Genomic DNA, 25,383 nt, shown 5'->3' with positions numbered 1-25,383 from the left:
TTGATCTGACTTTTATCAACGCAGTGAAGCCAAATATCCGTATTTTTTAGTTTTATTTTTAATGAGGGAAAAGGGGGTGATTTAAAATTTTTTTTTTTTTTTAATCACTTTTTAATGTTTGTTTGTTTTTGTTTTTTTTTTCAGTCCCCTTATGGGATTTGAAGCTGCGATAGTCTGATCACTTGTCCTATACATAGGAATGCATCTGTGCTGCTATGTGTAGCTAAAATCACAATCTCCTACGAATGCCGGCCATGGGCTTTTACAGGAGTATTGTAATGACAGGCATGGGGGTCATCAGCAGACCCCTGGCTGTTATGACAATCCATCGGTGCCCTTCGTTCACATCACGGGCAGACAGATGGGAGCGTGGATTGATGCGCTCCCGTGCCGGTGTGTGTCAAATGCCACCATCGAGATTGACAGTGATATTTAACATGTTATCGGCCACGATGGCTAATTGAGGCACTTGCTGATTGATTGAATGGGTCCTCATGTGTGCAGATAGATGCAGGATCGGCATGTGAGCCCGCATCAAAGGCGGACTTACGTTATACAGTACAGACCAAAAGTTTGGACACACCTCATTTAAAGATTTTTCTGTATTTTCATGACTATGAAAATTGTACATTCACACTGAAGGCATCAAAACTATGAATTAACACATGTGGAATTATATACTTGGCAAAAAAGTGTGAAACTGAAATTATGTCTTATATTCTAGGTTCTTCAAAGTAGCCACCTTTTGCTTTGATGACGGCTTTGCACACTCTTGGCATTCTCTTGATGAGCTTCAAGAGGTAGTCACCGGGAATGGTTTTCACTTCACAGGCATGCCCTGTCAGGTTTAATAAGTGGGATTTCTTGCCTTATAAATGGGGTTGGGATTATCAGTTGTGTTGTGCAGAAGTCTGGTGGATACACAGCTGATAGTCCTACTGAAGACTGTTAGCTGCTTTTTTCTTGCCATAATTCAAATTCTAAGTAAAGAAAAACGAGTGGCCATCATTACTTTAAGAAATGAAGGTCAGTCAGTCCGAAAAATTGTGAAAACTTCGAAAGTGTCCCCAAGTGCAGTGGCAAAAATCATCAAGCGCTACAAAAAAACTGGCTCACATGAGGACCGCCCCAGGAAAGGAAGACCAAGAGTCACCTCTGCTTCTGAGGATAAGTTTATCCGAGTCACCAGCCTCAGAAATCGCAGGTTAACAGCAGCTCAGATTAGAGACCTGGTCAATGCCACTCAGAGTTCTAGCAGCAGACACATCTCTACAACAACTGTTAAGAGGAGACTTTGTGCAGCATGCCTTCATGGTAAAATATCTGCTAGGAAACCACTGCTAAGGACAGGCAACAAGCAGAAGAGACTTGTTTGGGCTAAAGAACACAAGGAATGGACATTAAACCAGTGGAAATCTGTGCTTTGGTCTGATGAGTCCAAATTTGAGATCTTTGGTTCCAAGCACCGTGTCTTTGTGCGACGCAGAAAAGGTGAACGGATGGACTCTACATGCCTCGTTCCCACTGTGAAGCAGGAGGAGGAGGTGTGAGGGTGCTTTGCTGTTGACGCTGTTTAAGATTTATTCAAAATTGAAGGCATACTGAACCAGCATGGCTACCACAGCATCTTGCAGCGGCATGCTATTCCATCCGGTTTGCGTTTAGTTGGATCATCATTTATTTTTCAACAGGACAATGACCCCAAACACACCTCCAGGCTGTGTAAGGGCTATTTGACCAAGAAGGAGAGTGATGGGGTGCTATGCCAGATGGCCTGGCCTCCACAGTCACCAGACCTGAACTCAATCGAGATGGTTTGGGGTGAGTTGGACTGCTGAGTGAAGGCAAAAGGGCGAACAAGTGCTAAGCATCTCTGGGAACTCGTTCAAGATTGTTGGAAGACCATTCCCGGTGACTACCTCTTGAAGCTCATAAAGAGAATGCCAAGAGTGTGCAAAGCCGTCATCAAAGCAAAAGGTGGCTACTTTGAAGAACCTAGACTATAAGACATAATTTCAGTTGTTTCACACTTTTTTGTTAAGTATATAATTCCACATCTGTTAATTCATAGTTTTGATGCCTTCAGTCTGAATGAACAATTTTCAGAGTCATGAAAATGCAGAAAAATCTTTAAATGAGAATGTGTGTCCAAACTTTTGGTTTGTCTTATATTCTATTATATATACAGTTAAGTCCATATATATTTGGACAGAGACAACATTTTTCTAATTTTGGTTATAAACATTACCACAATGAAATTTAAACAAAACAATTCAGATGCAGTTGAAGTTCAGACTTTCAGCTTTCTTTTGAGGGTATCCACATTAAACTTGGATGAAGGGTTTAGGAGTTTCAGCTCCTTAACATGTGCCACCCTGTTTTTAAAGGGACCAAAAGTAATTTGACAGATGAAATGAACATTTTATTTAAAATTATTTATAGTACTTGGTTGAAAACCCTTTGTTGGCAATGACTGCTTGAACTCATGGACGTCACCAGACGCTGTGTTTCCTCCTTTTTGATGCTCTGCCAGGCCTTCACTGTGGTGGTTTTCAGTTGCTGTTTGTTTGAGGGCCTTTCTGTCTGAAGTTCAGTCTTTAACAAGTGAAATGCTGCTCAATTCGGTTGAGATCAGGTGACTGACTTGGCCATTCAAGAATATTCCACTTCTTTGCTTTAATAATCTACTATATAATTGTCTAAGGGTACTTCCGTCTGTCCTTCTGTCTGTCACCGTTATTCGTTCGCTGATTGGTCTCGGCAGCTGCCTGTCATGGCTGCCGCGACCAATCAGCGACGCGCACAGTCCAGAAAAAAATGGCCGCTTACTCCCCGCACTCACTGCCGGCGCCCGCATACACCGCTCACACAGGGTTAATGCCGGCGGTAACGGACCGCGTTATGCCGCGGGTAACGCACTCCGTTACCGCTGCTATTAATCCTGTGTGTCCCCAACTTTGTACTATTGACGCTGCCTATGCGGCATCAATAGTACAAAATGTAATGTTAAAAATAATAAATTTAAAAAAAAAAAACTGCTATACTCACCCTCCGCCGCCTTTCTCGCTCCTCGCCACGCTCCCCGGACCGCTCCATTACAAGCGTCAGCTTGCGGTGCGGTCCCGTCCCAGGGCTGGTGTGCGGCAAGGACCTGCCGTGACGTCACGGTCATGTGACCGCGACGTCTTCATAGGTCCTGCTCCCACCAGCCCTGGCACTTGCAATGGAACTCGGCTTCAGGAAAATGGCCGCCGCGATCTCGATCTGCGCACGCGCAGCATCCAGCGGCCATTTTCCTGAAGCCGACCACTACCATCTGCACAGGATCCCAGGAAGAGAAGAGGCAGGACGCAGAGGAGCAGTGACAAGAATGGTGAGTATGATACACTACAAGGGGCCCTCAGATCGTTAGGTGAGTATGTTTATTTTTTATTTTTTGGCCCTATACGTGCCTTGGTAATATACTACGTCACTGGGCAATATCCTACGTGGCTCTGCTGTATACTACGTGGCTGGGCAATATACTACGTGGCTGGGCAATATACTACGTGGCTGGGCAATATACTACGTGGCTGGGCAATATACTTCAAAGCTGTGCAATATACTATGTGGCTCTGTGCAATATACTACGTAGCTGCGCAATATCCTACGTCGCTGTGCTGTATACTATGTAGCTGGGCAATATACTACGTCGCTGGGCAATATACTACGTGACTGGGCAATATACTACGTGGACATGCATACTCTAGAATACCCGATGCGTTAGAATCGGGCCACCATCTAGTGCTTTAATAAACTCCTGGTTTGCTTTGGCTTTATGTTTTGGGTCATTGTCCATCTGTAGTATGAAACGACGACCAACCAGTTTGGCTGCATTTGGCTGGATCTGAGCACACGGTATGGCTCTGAATACCTCAGAATTCATTCGGCTGCTTCTGTCCTGTGTCACATCATCAATAAACACTAGTGACCCAGTGCCACTGGCAGCCATGCATGCCCAAGCCATCACACTGCCTCCGCCGTGTTTTACAGATGATGTGGTATGCTTTGGATCATGAGCTGTACCACGCCTTCGCCATACTTTTCTCTTTCCATCATTCTGGTAGAGGTTGATCTTGGTTTCATCTGTCCAAAGAATGTTCTTCCAGAACTGTGCTGGCTTTTTTAGATGTTTTTTAGCAAAGTCCAGTCTAGCCTTTTTATTCTTGATGCTTATGATTGGCTTGCACCGTGCAGTGAACCCTCTGTATTTACTTTCATGCAGTCTTCTCTTTATGGTAGATTTGGATATTGATACACCGACCTCCTGGAGAGTGTTGTTCACTTGGTTGGCTGTTGTGAAGGGGTTTCTCTTCACCATGGAGATTATTCTGCGATCATCCACCGCTGTTGTCTTCCGTGGGCACCCAGGTCTTTTTGCATTGATGAGATCACCAGTGCTTTCTTTCTTTCTCAGGATGTACCAAACTGTAGATTTTTCCACTCCTAATATTGTAGCAATTTCTCGGATGGGTTTTTTCTGTTTTCACAGCTTAAGGATGGCTTGTTTCACCTGCATGGAGAGCTCCTTTGACCGCATGTTTACTTCACAGCAAAACCTTCCAAATGCAAGCACCACACCTCAAATCAACTCCAGGCCTTTTATCTGCTTAATTGAGAATGAAATAACGAAGGGATTGTCCACACCTGTCCATGAAAGCGCCTTGGAGTCAATTGTCCAATTACTTTTGGTCCCTTTAACCCCTTCACCCCCGGAGCTTTTTCCGTTTTTCCGTTTTCGTTTTTCGCTCCCCTCCTTCCCAGAGCCATAACTTTTTTATTTTTCCGTCAATTTGGCCATGTGAGGGCTTATTTTTTGCGGGACGAGTTGTATTTTTGAACGACATCATTGGTTTTAGCATGTCGTGTACTAGAAAACGGGAAAAAAATTCCAAGTGCAGTGAAATTGCAAAAAAAGTGCAATCCCACACTTGTTTTTTGCTTGCCTATTTTGCTAGGTTCACTAAATGCTAAAACTGACCTGCCATTATGATTCTCCAGGTCACTACGAGTTCATAGACACCTAACATGACTAGGTTATTTTTCACCTAAGTGGTGAAAAAAAATTCCAAACTTTGCAAAAAACAAAACAAAACAAAATTGCGCCATTTTCCGATACTCGTAGCGTCTCCATTTTTCGTGATCTGGGGTCAGGTGAGGGCTTATTTTTTGCGTGCCGAGCTGGCGTTTTTAATGATAGCATTTTGGTGTAGATACGTTCTTTTGATCACCCGTTATTGCATTTTAATGCAATGTCGTGGCGACCAAAAAAACGTAAATCTGGCGTTTCGAATTTTTTTCTCATTACGCCATTTAGCGATCAGGTTAATGCTTTTTTTTATTGATAGATCGGGCAATTCTGAACGCGGCGATACCAAATATGTGTAGGTTGGTGTTTTTTTATATTGATTTATTTTGATTGGGGCGAAAGGGGGGTGATTTAAACTTTTATATTTTTTTTATTTTTTTCACATTTTTAAAAACTTTTTTTTTTTACTTTTGCCATGCTTCTATAGCCTCCATGGGAGGCTAGAAGCAGGCACAGCCCGATCGGCTCTGCTACATAACAGCGATCATCAGATCGCTGTTATGTAGCTAAAATGCAGGTGTGCTGTGAGCGCCGACCACAGGGGGGCGCTCACAGCCACCGGCAATCAGTAACCATAGAGGTCTCAAGGACCTCTATGGTTACAATGGAGGAGCATCGCCGACCCCCGATCATGTGACGGGGGTCGGCGATGCGCTCATATCCGGCCGCACGGCCGGATGCGGTAGTTAAATGCCGCTGTCTGCGTTTGACAGCGGCATTTAACTAGTTAATAGCGGCGGGTGATCGCGATTTCACCCGCCGCTATTGCGCGCACATGTCAGCTGTAAAAAACAGCTGACATGTCGCGACTTTGATGTGCGCTCACCGCCGGAGCGCACATCAAAGCGGGGGTCCCGACATGTGACGTACTATTCCGTCACATGTCGGGAAGGGGTTAAAAACAGGGTGGCACATGTTAACCCCTTACTGACCTCGGACGTACTATACCGTCCGAGGTCAGCTCCCCTGCTTTGATGCAGGGCTCCGCGGTGAGCCCGCATCAAAGCCAGGACATGTCAGCTGTTTTGAACAGCTGACATGTGCCCGCAATAGGCGCGGGCAGAATCGCGATCTGCCCGCGCCTATTAACTAGTTAAATGCCGCTGTCAAACGCAGACAGCGGCATTTAACTACCGCATCCGGCCGCCCGGCCGGATATGATGTCATCGCCGACCCCCGTCACATGATCGGGGGTCGGCGATGCATCAGGAAGGTAACCATAGAGGTCCTTGAGACCTCTATGGTTACTGATCGCCGGTGGCTGTGAGCGCCACCCTGTGGTCGGCGCTCACAGCACACCTGCAATTCTGCTGTGTAGCAGCGATCTTATGATCGCTGCTGCATAGCAGAGCCGATCGCGTTGTGCCTGCTTCTAGCCTCCCATGGAGGCTATAGAAGCATGGCAAAAGTGAAAAAAAAAAGTAAAAAAAAATGTGAAAAAAATAAAAAAAACATAAAAGTTTAAATCACCCCCCTTTCGCCCCAATCAAAATAAATCAATTAAAAAAAAAACAAACCTACACATATTTGGTATCGCCGCGTTCAGAATCGCCCGATCTATCAAAAAAAAAAAGCATTAACCTGATCGCTAAATGGCGTAACGAGAAAAAAAATCGAAACGCCAGAATTACGTTTTTTTGGTCGCCGCGACATTGCATTAAAATGCAATAACGGGCGATCAAAAGAACGTATCTGCACTGAAATGGTATCATTAAAAATGCCAGCTCGGCACGCAAAAAATAAGCCCTCAACCGACCCCAGATCATGAAAAATGGAGACGCTACGAGTATCGGAAAATGGCGCAATTTTTTTTTTTTTTAGCAAAGTTTGGAATTTTTTTTCACCACATAGGTAAAAAAAAACCTAGTCATGTTAGGTGTCTAGCAAGCAAAAAACAAGTGTGGGATTGCACTTTTTTTGCAATTTCACTGCACTTGGAATTTTTTTCCCGTTTTCTAGTACGCGACATGGTAAAACCAATGATGTCGTTCAAAAGTACAACTCGTCCCGCAAAAAATAAGCCCTCACATGGCCAAATTGACGGAAAAATAAAAAAGTTATGGCTCTGGGAAGGAGGGGAGTGAAAAACGAAAACGGAAAAACGAAAAATCCCAAGGTCATGAAGGGGTTAATGAGCTGAAACTCCTAAACCCTTCATCCAATTTTAACCCCTTCCCGACATTTGACGTACTATCCCGTCGAGGTGGGGTGGGCCCGTATGACTGCCGACGGGATAGTACGTCATACGCGATCGGCCGCGCTCACGGGGGGAGCGCGGCCGATCGCGGCCGGGTGTCAGCTGCATATCGCAGCTGACATCCGGCACTATGTGCCAGGAGCGGTCACGGACCGCCCCCGGCACATTAACCCCCGGCACACCGCGATCAAACATGATCGCGATGTGCCGGCGGTGCAGGGAAGCATCGCGCAGGGAGGGGGCTCCCTGCGGGCTTCCCTGAGACCCCCGGAGCAACGCGATGTGATCGCGTTGCTGCGAGGGTCTTACCTCCCTCCCTGCCTGCTCCAGACCCGGATCCAAGATGGCCGCGGATCCGGGTCCTGCAGGGAGGGAGGTGGCTTCACAGAAGCCTGCTCAGAGCAGGCACTGTGAAGCAGCCTGCACTTCTCTCAGATCGGTGATCTGTCAGAGTGCTATGCAAACTGGCAGATCACCGATCTGTATTGTCCCCCCCTGGGGCAAAGTAAAAAAGTAAAAAAAAAAATTTCCAAATGTGTAAAAAAAAATATTCCAAAATAATGAAAAAAAATATATATATTATTCCCATAAATACATTTCTTTATCTAAATATAAAAAAAAAAAACAATAAAAGTACACATATTTAGTATCGCCGCGTCCGTAACGACCCGACCTATAAAACTGGCCCACTAGTTAACCCCTTCAGTAAACACCGTAAGAAAAAAAAAAAAAAACGAGGCAAAAAACAACGCTTTATTATCATACCGCCAAACAAAAAGTGGAATAACACGCGATCAAAAAGACAGATATAAATAACCATGGTACCGCTGAAAGCGTCATCTTGTCCCGCAAATAACGAGCCGCCATACAGCATGATCAGCAAAAAAATAAAAAAGTTATAGTCCTGAGAATAAAGCGATGCAAAGATAATTATTTTTTCAATAAAATAGTTTTTATCGTATAAAAGCGCCAAAACATAAAAAAATGAGATAAATGAGGTATCGCTGTAATCGTACTGACCCGACGAATAAAACTGCTTTATCAATTTTACCAAACGCGGAACGGTATAAACGCCTCCCCCAAAAGAAATTCATGAATAGCTGGTTTTTGGTCATTCTGCCTCACAAAAATCGGAATAAAAAGCGATCAAAAAATGTGACGTGCCCAAAAATGTTACCAATAAAAACGTCAACTCGTCCCGCAAAAAACAAGACCTCACATGACTGTGGACCAAAATATGGAAAATTTATAGCTCTCAAAATGTGGTAACGCAAAAAATATTTTTTGCAATAAAAAGCGTCTTTCAGTGTGTGACGGCTGCCAATCATAAAAATCCGCTAAAAAACCCGCTATAAAAGTAAATCAAACACCCCTTCATCACCCTCTTAGTTAGGGAAAAATAAAAAAAAAGTATTTATTTCCATTTTCCCATTAGGGCTAGGGTTGGGGCTAGGGTTAAGGCTACAGTTAGGGTTGGGGCTAAAGTTAGGGTTAGGGTTTGGATTACATTTACGGTTGGGAATAGGGTTGGGATTAGGGTTAGGGGTGTGTCAGGGTTAGAGGTGTGGTTAGGGTTACTGTTGGGATTAGGGTTAGGGGTGTGTTTGGATTAGGGTTTCAGTTATAATTGGGGGGTTTCCACTGTTTAGGCACATCAGGGGCTCTCCAAACGCGACATGGCATCCGATCTCAATTCCAGCCAATTCTGCGTTGAAAAAGTAAAACAGTGCTCCTTCCCTTCCGAGCTCTCCCGTGTGCCCAAACAGGGGTTTACCCCAACATATGGGGTATCAGCGTACTCAGGACAAATAGGACAACAACCTTTGGGGTCCAATTTCTCCTGTTACCCCTGGGAAAATACAAAACTGGAGGCTAAAAAATAATTTTTGTGGGAAAAACAAAGATTTTTTATTTTCACGGCTCTGCGTTATAAACTGTAGTGAAACACTTGGGGGTTCAAAGTTCTTACAACACATCTAGATAAGTTCCTTGGGGGGTCTAGTTTCCAAAATGGGGTCACTTGTGTGGGGCTTCTACTGTTTAGGTACATTAGGGGCTCTGCAAACGCAATGTGACGCCTGCAGACCATTCCATCTAAGTCTGCATTCCAAATGGCGCTCCTTCCCTTCCGAGCCCTCCCATGCATCCAAACGGTGGTTCCCCCCACATATGGGGTATCAGCGCACTCAGGACAAATTGGACAACAACTTTTGGGGTCCAATTTCTCCTGTTACCCTCGGGAAAATACAAAACCGGGGGCTGAAAAATATTTTATGTGGGAAAAATTTTTAGTTTTATTTTTACGGCTCTGCATTATAAACTTCTGTGAAGCCCTTGGTGGGTCAAAGTGCTCACCACACATCTAGATAAGTTCCTTAGGGGGTCTACTTTCCAACATGGTGTCACTTGTGGGGGGTTTCTACTGTTTAGGTACATTAGGGGCTCTGCAAACGCAATGTGACGCCTGCAGACCATTCCATCTAAGTCTGCATTCCAAATGGCGCTCCTTCCTTTCCGAGCCCTCCCATGCGCCCAAACAGTGGTTCTCCCCACATATGGTGCATCATCGCACTCAGGACAACTTGGACAACAAATTTTGGGGTCCAATTTCTCCTGCTACCCTCGGGAAAATACAAAACTGGGGGCTAAAAAAATAATTTTTGTGGGAAAAAATTTTTGTTTTATTTTTACGGCTCTGCATTATTAACTTTTGTGAAGCCCTTGGTGGGTCAAAGCGCTCAAAACACATCTAGATAAGTTCCTTAGGGGGTCTACTTTCCAAAATGGTGTCACTTGTGGGGGGTTTCAATGTTTAGGCACATCAGTGGCTCTCCAAACGCAACATGGCGTCCCATCTCAATTCCTGTCAATTTTGCATTGAAAAGTCAAATGGTGCTACTTCCTTTCCGAGCTCTCCCATGCGCCCAAACAGTGGTTCCCCCCCACATATGGGGTATCAGCATACTCAGGACAAATTGGACAACAACTTTTGGGGTCCAATTTATCCTGATACCCTTGGAAAAATACAAAACTGGGGGCTAAAAAATCATTTTTGTGAAGAAAAAAAAAAGAATTTTTATTTTCACGGCTCTGCGTTATAAACTGTAGTGAAACACTTGGGGGTTCAAAGTTCTCACAACACATCTAGATAAGTTCCTTGGGGGGTCTAGTTTCCAATCTGGTGTCACTTGTGGGGGGTTTGTACTGTTTGGGTACATCAGGGGCTCTGCAAATGCAACGTGACGCCTGCAGACCAATCCATTTAAGTCTCCATTCCAAATGGCACTCCTTCCCTTCTGAGCTCTGTCATGCGCCCAAACAGTGGTTCCCCCCCACATATGGGGTATCAGCATACTCAGGACAAATTGGACAACAACTTTTGAGGTCCAATTTATCCTGATACCCTTGTGAAAATACAAAACTGGGGGCTAAAAAATCATTTTTGTGAAAAAAAAAAAGAATTTTTATTTTTACGGCTCTGCATTATAAACTTCTGTGAAGCACTTGTTGGGTCAAAGTGCTCACCACACATCTAGATAAGTTCCTTAGGGGGTCTACTTTCCAAAATGGTGTCACTTGTGGGGGGTTTCAATGTTTAGGCACATCAGGGGCTCTCCAAATGCAACATGGCGTCCCATCTCAATTCCAGTCAATTTTGCATTGAAAAGTCAAATGGCGCTCCTTCCCTTCCGAGCTCTGCCCTGCGCCCAAACAATGGTTCCCCCCCACATATGGGGTATCAGCGTACTCAGGACAAATTGCACAACAATTTTTGAGGTCCAATTTCTTCTCTTACCCTTGGGAAAATAAAAAATTGGGGGCGAAAAGATCATTTTTGTGAAAAAATATGATTTTTTATTTTTACCGCTCTGCATTATAAACTTCTGTGAAGCACTTGTTGGGTCAAAGTGCTCACCACACATCTAGATAAGTTCCTTAGGGGGTCTACTTTCCAAAATGGTGTCACTTGTGGGGGGTTTCAATGTTTAGGCACATCAGGGGCTCTCCAAATGCAACTTGGCGTCCCATCTCAATTCCAGTCAATTTTGCATTGAAAAGTCAAATGGCGCTCCTTTCCTTCCGAGCTCTGCCATGCGCCCAAACAGTGGATTACCCCCACATATGGGGTATCAGCGTACTCAGGACAAATTGTACGACAAATTTTGGGGTCTATTTTCTCCTGTTACCCTTGGTAAAATAAAACAAATTGGATCTGAAATAAATTTTGTGTGAAAAAAAGTTAAATGTTCATTTTTATTTAAACATTCCAAAAATTCCTGTGAAACACCTGAAGGGTTAATAAACTTCTTGAAAGTGGTTTTGAGTACCTTGAGGGGTGCAGTTTTTAGAATGGTGTCACACTTGGGTATTTTCTATCATATAGACCCCTCAAAATGACTTCAAATGAGATGTGGTCCCTAAAAAAAAATGGTGTTGTAAAAATGAGAAATTGCTGGTCAACTTTTAACCCTTATAACTCCGTCACAAAAAAAAAATTTGGTTCCAAAATTGTGCTGATGTAAAGTAGACATGTGGGAAATGTTACTTATTAAGTATTTTGCGTGACATATGTCTGTGATTTAAGGGCATAAAAATTAAAAGTTGGAAAATTGCGAAATTTTCAAAATTTTCGCCAAATATTCGTTTTTTTCACAAATAAACGCAAGTTATATCGAAGAAATTTTACCACTATCATGAAGTACAATATGTCACGAGAAAACAGTGTCAGAATCGCCAAGATCCGTTGAAGTGTTCCAGAGTTATAACCTCATAAAGGGACAGTGGTCAGAATTGTAAAAATTGGCCCGGTCATTAACGTGCAAACCACCCTTGGTGGTGAAGGGGTTAATGTGGATACCCTCAAATGAAAGCTGAAAGTCTGAACTTCAACTGCATCTGAATTGTTTTGTTTAAATTTCATTGTGGTAATGTCTATAACCAGAATTAGGAAAATGTTGTCTCTGTCCAAATATATATGGACTTAACTGTATAATCTCTATCTATCCTGGTTTTGCTATATTTCTACCGATCTGATGAATCCTGTTGCTAATTCACCTTTGCCATACATTGTACACAGTGAAAATAAAAAACATTTCAGAGAGATTGCTTCTTTTGCCATCCAGCCCCATTTGGAACTTTTTTTCCTGATCAGTACATTATATGGTCAAGTGAGTGCTGCCAGTGAAAACCAGAGATCTGCTCGCCAAAAGAAAAGCTTCCTAATGAGGATGTCCATGACAAAAGTTATGGCTCTTGGAAGCAGGATAGAAAACAATGGAAGCGTAAAAACAAAATATCGGCCAGTCGGGAAGGGGCTAAAATGGTTGGTTGCTGCTACTTCAGGAAAATCTACCATTTTGTAACCACAGCTTCTTCTTTTGCCTTTTCTGCAGCATAAATATACATCCGTAGCTGAGGTCCAGATTCGCCTGGAGGAAGAGTTCATAAGGTGTCCTCTGTCAGGCGTAAGTGGTGTTCTACTAAATAAGTGTTACATCTTTTTCTCTAAGGGTTTATCCTTCTATTTTAATTACTCTTGTTCTTGTTCCTTAGGGTGAAGAAGAGGTCGAACAAGTTCCTGCAGAGATCTTATACCAGGGTCTTCTCCCCAGTTTACCTCAATATATGGTGAGTGCCGAATATTTATAACTAGAATTGGAATAAAATAGTTTTGCAAGATATTGGTTGGCCAATGAATGTAGTTAGATTCCGCGATGTGTGAGCAAATCTTTCCTCTCCATTCACCCATGCAACTAAAGGCATAGGGGCGTTCCGCACTGCCAGCTTTGTCCTGCTAGGTCTTCATGCCTGAGCCATTATGCTGCATCAGTGATGGAGGATGGGAGTAAGGCCATATTCACACACAGCACAAATGCTGCCTTTTTTTGCAGAAAATCCACTGCAGTCAGGCAGACTGAATGCGATTCCTTGAAAACAAACTGCGTTTAAAGCACCACTCTAGTGTTTTGTTGTGTTTTCTTATTGCAGCGCTGGAGTGGTGCTACTAATCTGTACTCCCTGCCCCTAGCCTGGCTGCTGTCTACATGTTTTACCGGCACTGCTCCAGTCGGTCTCTGCAAGTTGTGATCGGCCGGATCGCTCCAGTGTTTGCTGGGTGACTTGGAAGTCACAACTCAATGTAAGTCTATGGGAACCATAACGAGGCCAGAACGAACCTCTCATAGACTTACACAGAAAGCTTGTGACCGTTACCTATGACTTCCGGTCAGTCAGAAGCTGCGGTCACAAGATGGTGGCGCGGGAGCAGAGCGGAATAACTGAAGTCGGCGGCTGATAAGTCTAAGATTAGGATCAGGGAACTTAGATTAGTAGCACCACTCCAGTGCTGAAAAAAAAAAAGCAAATAACGCTGGAGCGGTGCTCTATAACCGCACTTGAATAAACTCACTTGAAAATATGCATTTTTTTTCATGCAGAATCCCTGCATTTCTGAACTGAAAAAAGCAACAATAATGCTGCTATAAATCTGCACCAAGGAAGGAAGGAAAAAAGTATCAGTTTGCTATAGTGTATTGTGGTGTGGACACCTGCACTAAAATAGGCTGCATTAATGCACATGTGATCATCACCCATCACCCGCACAATCTTGCTCCTCCCGTTGCATTGTTACTAGTGATGAGCACAAGCGCTCTTTACTCGAGTTTCCCTAGGGTGCTCATGTATGCACCGAGTATCGCGGGTGCTCGACTGTTCAAGTCTCTGCGGCCGCATGTTTCGCGGCTGTAATGCAGCCACACAACATGCAGGGATTACCTGTGTCTGGCAACCCCCCACATATTGTGGCTGTCTTAATAGTTCCGAGACATGCGGGGGCACGAATTTGAACCTGTCACTCGAGCACCTGCGATACTCGGTGCATACCTGAGCACCCTAGGGAAACGCGAGTAATGAGCATTTGTGCTCATCACTAATTGTTTCTCTGCACAGGTCAGGAAACAATCCCATAGCCCTCTCCTACTGACATAAATGTGATTTCTTACAATCATGGGGATAGATATATAATCTTAGGCTGGGTTCACATTGCGTTACTGCAGTCCGTTCAACCCATGCGTTAAACAGACTGCGTTAGCGCAAGTGGCGAAAAAGATCGCGTTATGTGACCGCGCTAGCGCAGATGTGGTGACGGACCCGGAAACGCTGCAGCCCGCGTCCGAGCGTCCGTCACAGAATGACGGCACAGCACTAGCGCATGCCCATTATGGCATGCGTTGGCGATGCGCCCGATTATAGGGGTTAATGGCAGCGTTAACGGACTGCGTTACACCGCGGTGTAACGCAGTCTGTCTAACGGACTGCCCTAACGTAATGTGAACCCAGCCTTACACTCATGGGGATAAATATATAATCTTAGTGATGGGACAAATCTATTATATTAAATGGTAATCAGTGCCTTTTACCTTATCCAGTCATGAGATATGGTATTGAAGCTTTTAAGAGAATTTCAGGATTGTGAAAAATGTTGTGGTCACCCTTGTTTAAATATATTTATATATTTTTAAAGGAATTATGTCACCAGGTTTTTGTACTCCATCTGAGAGCAGTGTGATGTAGGGGCAGAGACGCCGATTCCAGTGATGTATCACTTATTGAGCTGTTTGCTGCAGTTTTGATAAAATCACTTTTATCTGAGGCAGATTTATCATTTGTCTGAATGCTGTGCTCTGTATAACACTGCCCACTGATTGGCAGCTTTCTGTGTACACTGTGCATAGGCAGAAAGCTGCCAGTCAGTGTTGGGAATTTGGTTGTTCGGGGCTCCTTAGTATGGAGGGCTACATAACAGGTTTATTAGTCCTTTAATGATAAAATCACTGTCTTATAAGAAGATTATCAAAACTACATCAAGCAGCCCAGTAAGTGACACATGACTTAAATCAAGGTCTCTGTCTTTACATCATGCTGCTCTCAGATGAGGTGGCAAATACCTGGTGACAGATTCCTTTTTAATGAGGATAATCCATCCAGTAACTCCACACAAGCCGTTTTTTCCCACCATGTAGTAGTAGCAGTTTGTAATGAATGTTGTGTGCCGGCGTTTATTGTGACCTATTTTTCGGCAAGTTCTATTAATTGATGTGTAATAATCCGTTTAGATTGCCTTATTGAAGATCTTGCTTGCTGCTGCTCCCACTTCTAAAGCCAAGACAGATTCAATAAATATTCTGGCAGATGTGCTTCCGGAAGAAATGCCGTAAGTATCGCTGTGATGAGTGGGCGCACGTGTAGGATGCATGTTTAGTGTAGCTGCTGATTGGAAATCTGTGCCTTTCTGTACATACCGGTTATTTTGGCACACAGATTTAAATAAAATCTCATCTTTGTCCCTTTTGTTTTACTCTTCTGTCTTCCCATCTAGAACCACCGTTCTCCAGAGCATGAAACTGGGAGTGGATGTGAATCGGCACAAAGAGATTATTGTGAAAGCGATTTCTGCTGTCCTTCTGCTGTTACTGAAACACTTCAAGCTAAACCACGTTTATCAGGCTAGTATTTCTACACCACAGCCCTTTCAGGCATAGTGTGCCACCCTATCAAACATCGGGCATGGATGGGCACCGCCTAGCATGCTGTTACATCTTTCTGCAAACTACATGGAGAAGTTTTCATTTACTTGTGGTGCACGTCTAGTAGGAATGTGACCGGGTGTATGCATAGTGCATACTTGCGGTAAAATGACCTCTTGGTCTCTACCTGTACCGGAGAATCCACACAGCGTGCACTCTACGCAATGTTAAGACTTACAAGTCTGCAGACTCATAGTGACTTCAGACTTTTGTGCACATCCTGGACAACACCTTTAATTCATAGCAAATAAATAATCTCCACTGACAGGTGTATTATTGAAGGGCGGTGTAAAGTAAAACCTGGAAAAGATTTGGGAGTGTAAAAATTTACTCTTAATAGCCAGTAGCATAGAAAGAAGTGCAGAAAGGTAAATGCAGACCGTGAGATGCAACACAACCCCGAAGTGAGCCACAAGTAACTTGGCTAAGTAGTGAATATGGCATTAATATACACTGGCATAAAGCAGTATAAAGGTAAACCCAGCAAAGTACACCCCAAATAGTCTGCAAGCTAATACTTAAATGTAAATAAAAACCACACAATGGAGCACAACCCTGATGTATGTTTCGCCTATAACTTTCTCATGGGGTAAACAAAAACAGCTGGCGTTGAACACATCTTACACTGGCTTTACACTCCCAGCTTTTTACTGATTTTCCTTCATTCAATAAAATTTACTGCTTATCCATTTTTTTTATGTGCTATAATAAAGTATTTATTTTATATTTACTCATGGTGTGCAATATTTGAAGACGTGTACCATTGTAACATTTATATTGCACACAGTACTAGTTCATAATTTTGCCAATGTTTCCAAAAGCTTTATGGTTTTAGAATAAATTATCTTAAACTTAGTAATATTTATTTTATTATTTCTCCATACTACGTCCCTTGTCTAAAAGGCATTAAAGGACTTGTCTTGTTGAAAATGATGCATGATCTGCAGGCACCATGTTATAGAGCAGGAGGAGCTGATCAGATTAATATATCATTTTATGCTAATGGTTTCTGTAAAACTTGCTTTTTAGTTATCAAAATCCCTGGTGTTTTATGTATGAGTCCAGTGGGCGATTTTACTCCAGTGATTGCCATTCTTCCCTGTATGACTGTACTTGGAGAGAGCTGTCAGTCACTGGTAGGACCGCCCACTGGACTCATGCACACAAACACCAGGGATTTCAATGAATAAAATACAAGTAATACTGAATATGTTCTAACAAAAACATACACAATTCTGCTCTGTTTCTCCTTCTGTACACCATTCTGTCCACAGATCAGACTACTTGTATGATGTGACAGGCTCCCTTTAAAGAATATGTGCATGCCAGGTAGAAGAACAAAATCTAACAACTATCAATTCCATCTTTCTGCTTCCCACAGATGGAGTATATGGCTCAGCACCTCGTGTTTGCAAATTGCATTCCTTTAATATTGAAATTTTTTAATCAAAATATAATGTCCTACATCACTGCCAAAAACAGGTAAATGAGGCGGGGGGTAAATACCATTAGTTTTCTGGTCAAATTCCATGTTTCACATTGATTGATTGATTTTTTTTTTTTTCTCTATAGTATTTCAGTTCTTGACTACCCATACTGTGTGGTCCATGAGCTGCCGGAGCTCACAGCAGAGAGCCTGGTAAGCAGTGAATTCATAAATGCAGATTGAATCGTATGATTTTTTTTTTTTTTTATTGACTGGTCTTGTCGTCTCCTTAAAGGAAGCCGGAGATAATAATCGATTTTGCTGGCGGAACTTGTTTTCGTGCATAAATCTTCTACGCATCCTGAATAAGCTGACCAAGTGGAAACACTCTAGGACCATGGTGAGGGACAAGCTCTTGGTCTTATTTGTTTGGTTTATTGTAATGTACTTTGACACAATATACAGTATAATGTTTCTCCACAGCAGATACTTATGTAATGCGTCAATGTCCTTTTAAATGAAATATTGCATGACTATAACTGTTGACCACTTATCAACGGAATTAGACCTAACTATGGAGACCGTGATGATGTCTGTAAGGCACAATGGAATTATTAATGGCGCTATGTAAGTGAGTACTTTTAATTTAAAAAAATCACATTTATTTATTGGTAAAATAAAAAAAAAAGTGACTGGCTCAAGCGTATAAATCTGACACGTGCTATCCTTTTTTTTAATGGGACCGCACACTGACCCATGTAATTCAATACTGCTGTTCAGATGAAAGATTTGTTTTTTCCTTGGTCAGACCGTCCACGAGAAAAAGATCTCCGCATGCACTACAGTCATACAAGTCTCTGATGAGACTAACACATTGAAATCTATGGATGCGAGAAACAAAATATCGGATCCCACACGGACATTCAATTTTCATGGATTGATTTCTATTATAATCCTAGGAAACTGTATGTGATCATGTACATGTTTTAATATAGTTGTAAAAGAATGGACACACTGAGCCTTACTCCCTGCATACTCCCTGCCTCCACATAGAAGCGGTCACCAACAAACACACAGGGTGGGAGTCACATGCCAGCTGCAGCCTTCCACATGATACAAAGGCTATGTCCACCTTAATACACATGCATTCCTAGGAAATTGGTAAAAATACCATTCCTGACAGTATAGGATAATCCGAAAATTCAGGCTCAACAAACGAGTCTGTTCCTGATGAAGGCTCGTGCCTGAGCCAAAACGTTGTTTGGAAATCACTTTTTTGATTAGTTTATCTTGTACAAAAAAAAAGTAGAGAGAGAACTTGTTGCTTACAAAATTTTAGAGTGTGCCGGGGTTTGATCTTTTGTACTGTAATATTGTGGTGCCAGATACCATTTCCACCATGACTGGTTCCCTTTAAAGGAATCACACTTACCCATGACCTGGCAGATAGAATGGGTGTGCGCTACAGCACAGGGCAATAGAAAAAGCTAGGCTGATGAACCCCATTATTTACATCATGTGGATAATGTAAGTGCTTCAGTTTTTTAGGGAGGGGAAAGGTGACAATATGATGTGCTACAGAAATAGGAAAAGCCTATGGAGGAAGTGTGATGCAGTGTGAAAACCTTGGCTTTCACATGGATCTGATTGACTGAAATAACTTCTATTGTTTTGATTGTAGATAACATTTCCCTATCTTCCTTTGTCTTCCATAGATGCTTGTGGTCTTTAAGTCTGCGCCCATCCTAAAAAGGGCTCTTAAAGTTAAGCAGGCAATGATGCAGCTGTATGTACTTAAGTTGCTGAAAGTACAGACCAAGTACTTAGGACGTCAGTGGAGAAAAAGCAACATGAAAACTATGTCCGCCATTTACCAGAAAGTGAGACATCGTCTGAATGATGATTGGGCGTATGGAAATGGTATGATGATAAAAACCGTAATGATTTATATTTGTCTTGTGGAAATATAGGCAAGAGATCTTACCGTGTTTTTTTTTTTTTTTTTTTTTTTTCCTTCCTTTTAACATAGATCTTGATGCTCGACCCTGGGATTTTCAAGCCGAGGAATGTGCACTCAGAGCCAACATTGAGCGCTTCAACTCTCGCCGTTATGATCGGACTCATAGAAACCCCGAGTTCCTTCCTGTAGACAACTGTCTCCAGAGTGTGCTTGGCCAACCCGTGGAACTACCAGAAGACTTCCAGATGAACTATGACTTGTGGCTAGAGAGAGAAGTGTTCTCGAAGCCCATCTCGTGGGAAGAGCTGCTGCAATAACTAGAACATCTGCCCAATGATAAGAAATGACTTCTCCTCCATATCACATTTATAACACTATTTACTCTTCAAAAACGGCCTCTTATTGCCATTCCCTAATGTGTCTGGGCCAAATGGCTACAGTCTATACATTTTAGATGCAGTGTAAATATGAATGGTTTTCGAAAAGGGCTTGCCCTTCTTTAGAGTTTTCCTTCTGCAGATTTTAGTTCACTCCAAACTATCACTCCGTATGTAAATGTAATATTTCTGCTTCAAGAGGTCAATTTCTATCTGACCTTCCATCTATCGACCGAGGGGAAGATTAGGGTGATTTATAGGGTAACAAATATTTATATTTTATGTCTTGTCAATTGCATCGTAGTACCAGATGCGAAGTGCAATGTACATCGGGGAACTATTTATTATGGTTTTGAATGAACATTCCTCTTGTTCAAGGAACGTATTATGTGTTTTTATATTTCTGCGACTTTAGCTTTAAATATATTTTAGCAGCTCATACAAAATATCTGTCCAGACATAAAGGAGGATAAGTTGCAATTTGGAATACCTTATATTATACTAAATGTGGATTAATTGAAGGGATCAGCATGGACTTCTGTACTCTTTTTTATTATTCTTTCATTTTGTAGGCTCAGTATTTAAAATGGTGCTCCCATACTTATTTTTTTCACATATAAGGCTAAATCACTAGCATTTTTCATCAGCTGTGTTCCATTTATACATTCCCCTTCCAATTCTAGACTGGTGTGATGTGTGAGCTCTTGTCTGACATTTCTGTACATGCTGTTGTGTGTAGACAGTGTGTCGGTCATGGACGTCCTGTGAACTATAGGAAAATATCATGCTCTATCATATGTCTTCTGGAAGCTCTGACTCCTCCCCTTCCTGCTAGGCGCCACCCTCTTTGTCGAACGTACACAAAAATATCACTTGTGCTCTTTATTAGAGAGCAGTGGTATAGTAAGCGAATCCTAGCAGTTATTAGCTTCAACTATAAATATCCCCTCACTTAAGATGTCTAGATCTACAGTGGGTATAAAAACTCTACACACCCCTCTTAAAATGCCAGGTTTCTCTCGTGTAAAAAAACAAAAAAAATTCTTCAGTGCTTTTTACACCATTAATGTCATTTATAATCTGTACAAATCCATTGGAAAACAAACTAAATTCACTTTGAGGGGGCAATAAAAAAAACAAACAAACAATAAATTAATGTGGTTGCATAAGTGTGAATACTCTTTTATAATTGATTAATTCTAACCCCTTCACAAATAAGATTGTTAAATAGTAGTGAGTGCACAGCTGCCTTTATTTATAGTGATTTTGAAATAAACCCCATATTAAGTTGAGCTGGTCTAGTAGGATTTTACTGGCTTTTTCATAGTTGTATTTTACGCGAAAAGCCACGGTCTGTAAACGGTGTACACCACAGCAAAAGGATCTTATTGTTGAAAGCTCAGTCAGGTGAAGGGTACAAAATAATTTCAATCAAGAAGTGGAATAAATATGGGATAAATTCAGGCCTGGCTCTGTTTTACCAAAACCTACATAAAGTCTACCAAAAGAATGTGGTAAAGTGAGTCATGGCCAAAAAGTTCAATCTTGGTCTCATCAGATTATAATTTCAAAATAAATGTTTGGTGCAAATGCTCTACATCAACAAAAAAATCTTCATACCCCCATTGAAGCATGGGGGAGGCAGCATTATGATTTGGGGCTCTTTTTGGTAGCCAAGTGGAGGGAATTATGAACAGTTCCAAATATCAGTCATTTTGCATAAAAACCTTCAGGTTTGTGCTAAAAATCAGAAAATGAAGAGACGTCTCAGCACAACAGCCACCCTAGTCATACCTCCAAATCAGCAAAAAAAATGGATTCACCAGAAGAGGATCAAAAATACTGAATGCTGTCATAAATTCAAAAGGTACTTCAACAGTGCATTAAATTAAGATTATGCAACCACATTATTTTAGTTTTTGTTTTTCCAAAGATTTCAGTTTGTTCTTCAACTGAATTGTACTGATTCTAGGTGGTAAATGTTTTGAAATTATTTTTATTTATTTTTTTACGCCAAAAAAAAACTGTTATTTTACAGGGGTGTGTAGACTTTTTATATCCACTGTTTGTTTATATACTCATTTGATCATACCCATAGAGTTTCATCCAGAAAAGTTAGATGATTTTTTTTCTCACTTTCTGCAATCAGTGTTTTTTTACAGCTGGATTTACTAATCATTTACACCATTTACAGTTTCCTATGTTACAGAACAACAATGTATCCCTAAAAATCACTTGCTATACTGTGAGTCAGTGTCACATCTGATTTTTTTTTGTTGTTGTTTTTTTTTTCATGCACCCACAGACTTTAATGGGCGAGTCTCTTCCAATTTACAGAAAGTAGGGCAATTTTTTTTTTCACACACATTCGGTCAGTGAAAAAAAATGTGGTCATGTTCATTGCCCCGCTGAATAACATTGCCCTGAGTGCTAACCGTTTTTCCATGGACAGCACTGAGACCAAAAATATCGTCATGTGAACGAGCCTTTAAGTGAATCTCCAGTGAAATTCTATGAGCTGCACCTGCACAAAGCTAAAATTTCATGAAAATAAACTGGTGAGGCCAGTCCCAGGCTGAAGTATAAGGCTGCCGTCACACTAGCAGTATTTGGTCAGTATTTTACCTCAGTATTTCTCAGCCAAAACCAGGAGTGGGTGATAAATGCAGAAGTGGTGCATATGTTTCTGTCATACTTTTCCGCTATTTGTTCCACTCCTGGTTTTTGCTTACAAATACTGATGTACATATTCTTCACAGTATCATCATCTTCAGGGTATACAGCAGCAAACTCCTCTTCTGTCCATTTCCGTCTCTTTCTTCTGCTAAGCTCGCTTCTGGTACAGACCGTACCTTTCGATCCCTCAGCATCCTCTCTGTCCAGTTTGCTTGCCTTATGTGGGGGTTCCCTCAATAGCTGCTTCACCTCAGCTCTGAGGGCATCAGCCCACGCAATCATCTGCCACACTGCTTAGCCTTCTACCAGCAACTGCAGATCCACTTAACTGCACTGCCAGCACTGCTTCTATATCTCCCTCCTGAGACAATCCAGGTCCCGAATATCAGAGTCACAGGCTGGGTATGTAGACATTAAAGTGCCATGCATTAACAAAGTGCCAAGTGCATTTCATTCATATAGCGTATAGAGCATATTTAGTGTTCCCAAGGGAAAGTGACTTAGTACGGGAGAGCACAGGAATCGCTCAAACTGATTACCTTCACTCACAAAACAAACCTAGGAACTCACAATAGTGCTATGCCAAATGCTTCTTACCCATGTTGCCCATTAGTGTATGTCCTAGAGCAGCCCTGACGCGCGTTTTGCTTGGGCTTCTTCGGGGGGGCGTAGCTCTGTGTGTCCACTGGCACAACTTGAATGCCGCTGGTATTAGATACAATGACCCCAATGGGTCTGAATGAGCAATTAAGTTTTTCTCTTTTTCTGTAGGTTGGTAATATATTTTTTCTAGTTTTTGTTGAATTTAATCTGTGTTTTTTTTATCTTTATTTAGTATAATCTCATCTTATCAATTTATACCATCTATGTTGCTATACCTGGTCTGAGAAATGTGCAACCATTGGTGCCTTAAACTGGATGAAATAATTAAGCCTAAACATGATGATTGAACCATCATCCCACTATATGGGACCTACGGATCCGCGGTGCATGTTACTGCCATCATGACATTTGGTTCCATGTATTTATATTTTGGACATCTTTTTACATGTGACGGATATTACCTTTTATGTGATATTGACTAAGGAGCACGAACAGGTAGATCCATATTTTATGTGGCATTTTTGGTAGATGGTCAATACCCCCACAATTATATAATTAGGAGCTAAGGGGTTAATAAAATTGTCTGTCTCGCAAAGTCCGGATTGGACAGTATAAGGCATTACACCTGCGATATTATGCACTGGTTTACACATAGCCCTTGCCCTCTTTATTTGGTCTTTTGCCCTTATTTAGGATGGCCACCACAGCGCGAGCGCATGTTTACGGTGTCCTGATTCGGGATGCATCTCCTCGGCCTCCAGGCAGTGACGCGGCCAATCTTCTGATATCACAAGGGATTTCCCTCTGACCCGCCCCGTCACATGAGAAGCTGGGGGAGTGGCATTCACGCGCGGCCCGGGACTCAGTGCGCATGCGCCGATTATGGCGCTGATTACACGAACATATGTGCTGCACATGGAGCGCCCCCAGAGGCAGGGCCGCGGGGTACTCGGTACCGGGCTTCTCTGTATCAGTTCTGTGTGTTGTAGTACTTCCCTGCTGAGCACCACGGGATAGTCCTCACAACTGTTGTCTGTTTCTGATGTTCTTTCCCACAACTTATGTCTGTTCTGATGTTCTTCTCCGTCCCCCAGATGATATGGATTGGACTCACCCGTATGATGGGTAGGCCTGGAGTTCTTCCGGGACCCTAGTGACGCCCCTCTCCCACAGTTGCCCCCTATGTCTGCTTAGGTGAGACAGCCAACCTATAATTAACTGTCCTGCCGTTGGTTTGAAGTAATGCTTGGAGCCCAATACGTCCTCGGCGTTCCGGCCACCGGCTACGCGCCTCAATAGGATGTTGCCTCGATCTTACAGCACGACTCCTACTGGTCTTATCTCGTTTTTGCTTTGATCTCGTTTCTCACTCTCCACAATAAACCTCGCTTCTTGTGCTTTCTTGAGATACCGCCGCGATGTAGTGCAGGCGCGGTTCCTTAACGTTCTGTCCTGTTCGCTAGGCCTCTGTCAGGATCCCACCCCTGACAGGGACCCCCCTGAATCTTCCCCTGCAACACCCTCTGCCACTGGATGTTGCCTGGTTCCAACCCAGTCAGCTTCTCTCTAACTTTCTATCCAACCCCCAGTTTTACCAGATTGTGAGTGGCCTAATACATAGCACCTTTAGCTCCCCCTGGAGGCCAGACTATGAAGTGTATTGGTGTCTGTGATACCTGGTCAGGTGAACTCCTTAAGTGCCATCAGACGTACCATCACCCCCCTTAGTGGCAGAGCGATGTCACTGCAACGACCAGGTCTCTGGGGCGCTGCACACACATTTAAGGACCCGGGTGGACACACAGAGCTACGGCCCCCCGAAGAAACCCACGCGAAACGCACATCGGGGCTGCTCAACTGTAGGACATACACTAACGGGCAACATGGGTAAGCAGCATTTGGCATAGCGCTATTGTGAGTTCCTAGGTTTGTTTTGTGAGTGAAGGGATTCAGTTTGAGCGATTTCTGTGCTCTCCCGTACTAAGTCACTTTCCCTTGGGAACACTATATGTGCTCTATATGCTATATGTATGAAATGCACTTGGCACTTTGTTAATGGCACTTTAATGTCTACATATCCAGCCTGTGACTCTGATATTGAAAAGGGTTATATCAATTAGGCCGGGGTCACACTGGCGACTTAACGGACGAGTGCAATGTGATTAAAAATCGCATTGCACTCGGACCAATGTTAAGCTATGGGGCAGCTCCCAGCAGCCGACTCTCGGCTCACTCGCACTCATATGAGCCTATGGGTGAGAGTGAGACAGCGCACATCACTCGGATATCACTTTTGGTCTGTACTGTACATACTGCATACATACATACTACATACAGTACAGATCAAAAGTTTGGACACACCTCATTTAAAGATTTTTCTGTATTTTCATGACTATGAAAATTGTACATTCACACTGAAGGCATCAAAACT

At 42.7% G+C, this 25,383-nt stretch overlaps 1 protein-coding gene across 1 annotated transcript in view; it reads left to right on the top strand.

The window, feature by feature from the left end:
* Positions 1–20,208, top strand: part of STRIP1 (striatin interacting protein 1) — a 45,522-nt gene extending 25,314 nt beyond the window's left edge. Inside the window, exons 13-21 of the mRNA XM_077295219.1 lie at positions 12,719–12,790; positions 12,879–12,953; positions 15,440–15,537; positions 15,703–15,829; positions 17,292–17,392; positions 17,483–17,549; positions 17,632–17,736; positions 19,052–19,256; positions 19,366–20,208. Of these exons, the coding sequence (XP_077151334.1) occupies positions 12,719–12,790; positions 12,879–12,953; positions 15,440–15,537; positions 15,703–15,829; positions 17,292–17,392; positions 17,483–17,549; positions 17,632–17,736; positions 19,052–19,256; positions 19,366–19,613 (1,098 nt within the window). The 3' untranslated portion in view covers positions 19,614–20,208. The remainder of the gene's footprint in view (positions 1–12,718; positions 12,791–12,878; positions 12,954–15,439; positions 15,538–15,702; positions 15,830–17,291; positions 17,393–17,482; positions 17,550–17,631; positions 17,737–19,051; positions 19,257–19,365) is intronic.
* The last annotated feature ends 5,175 nt before the right edge of the window (positions 20,209–25,383 follow it).

This window comes from Ranitomeya variabilis, chromosome 3, assembly GCF_051348905.1.
Source record: "Ranitomeya variabilis isolate aRanVar5 chromosome 3, aRanVar5.hap1, whole genome shotgun sequence".
Classification (NCBI taxonomy): Eukaryota; Metazoa; Chordata; class Amphibia; order Anura; family Dendrobatidae; genus Ranitomeya; species Ranitomeya variabilis.
Note: the sequence above shows the minus strand (reverse complement) of the source record. Positions and strands in the feature narration are given on the sequence as shown.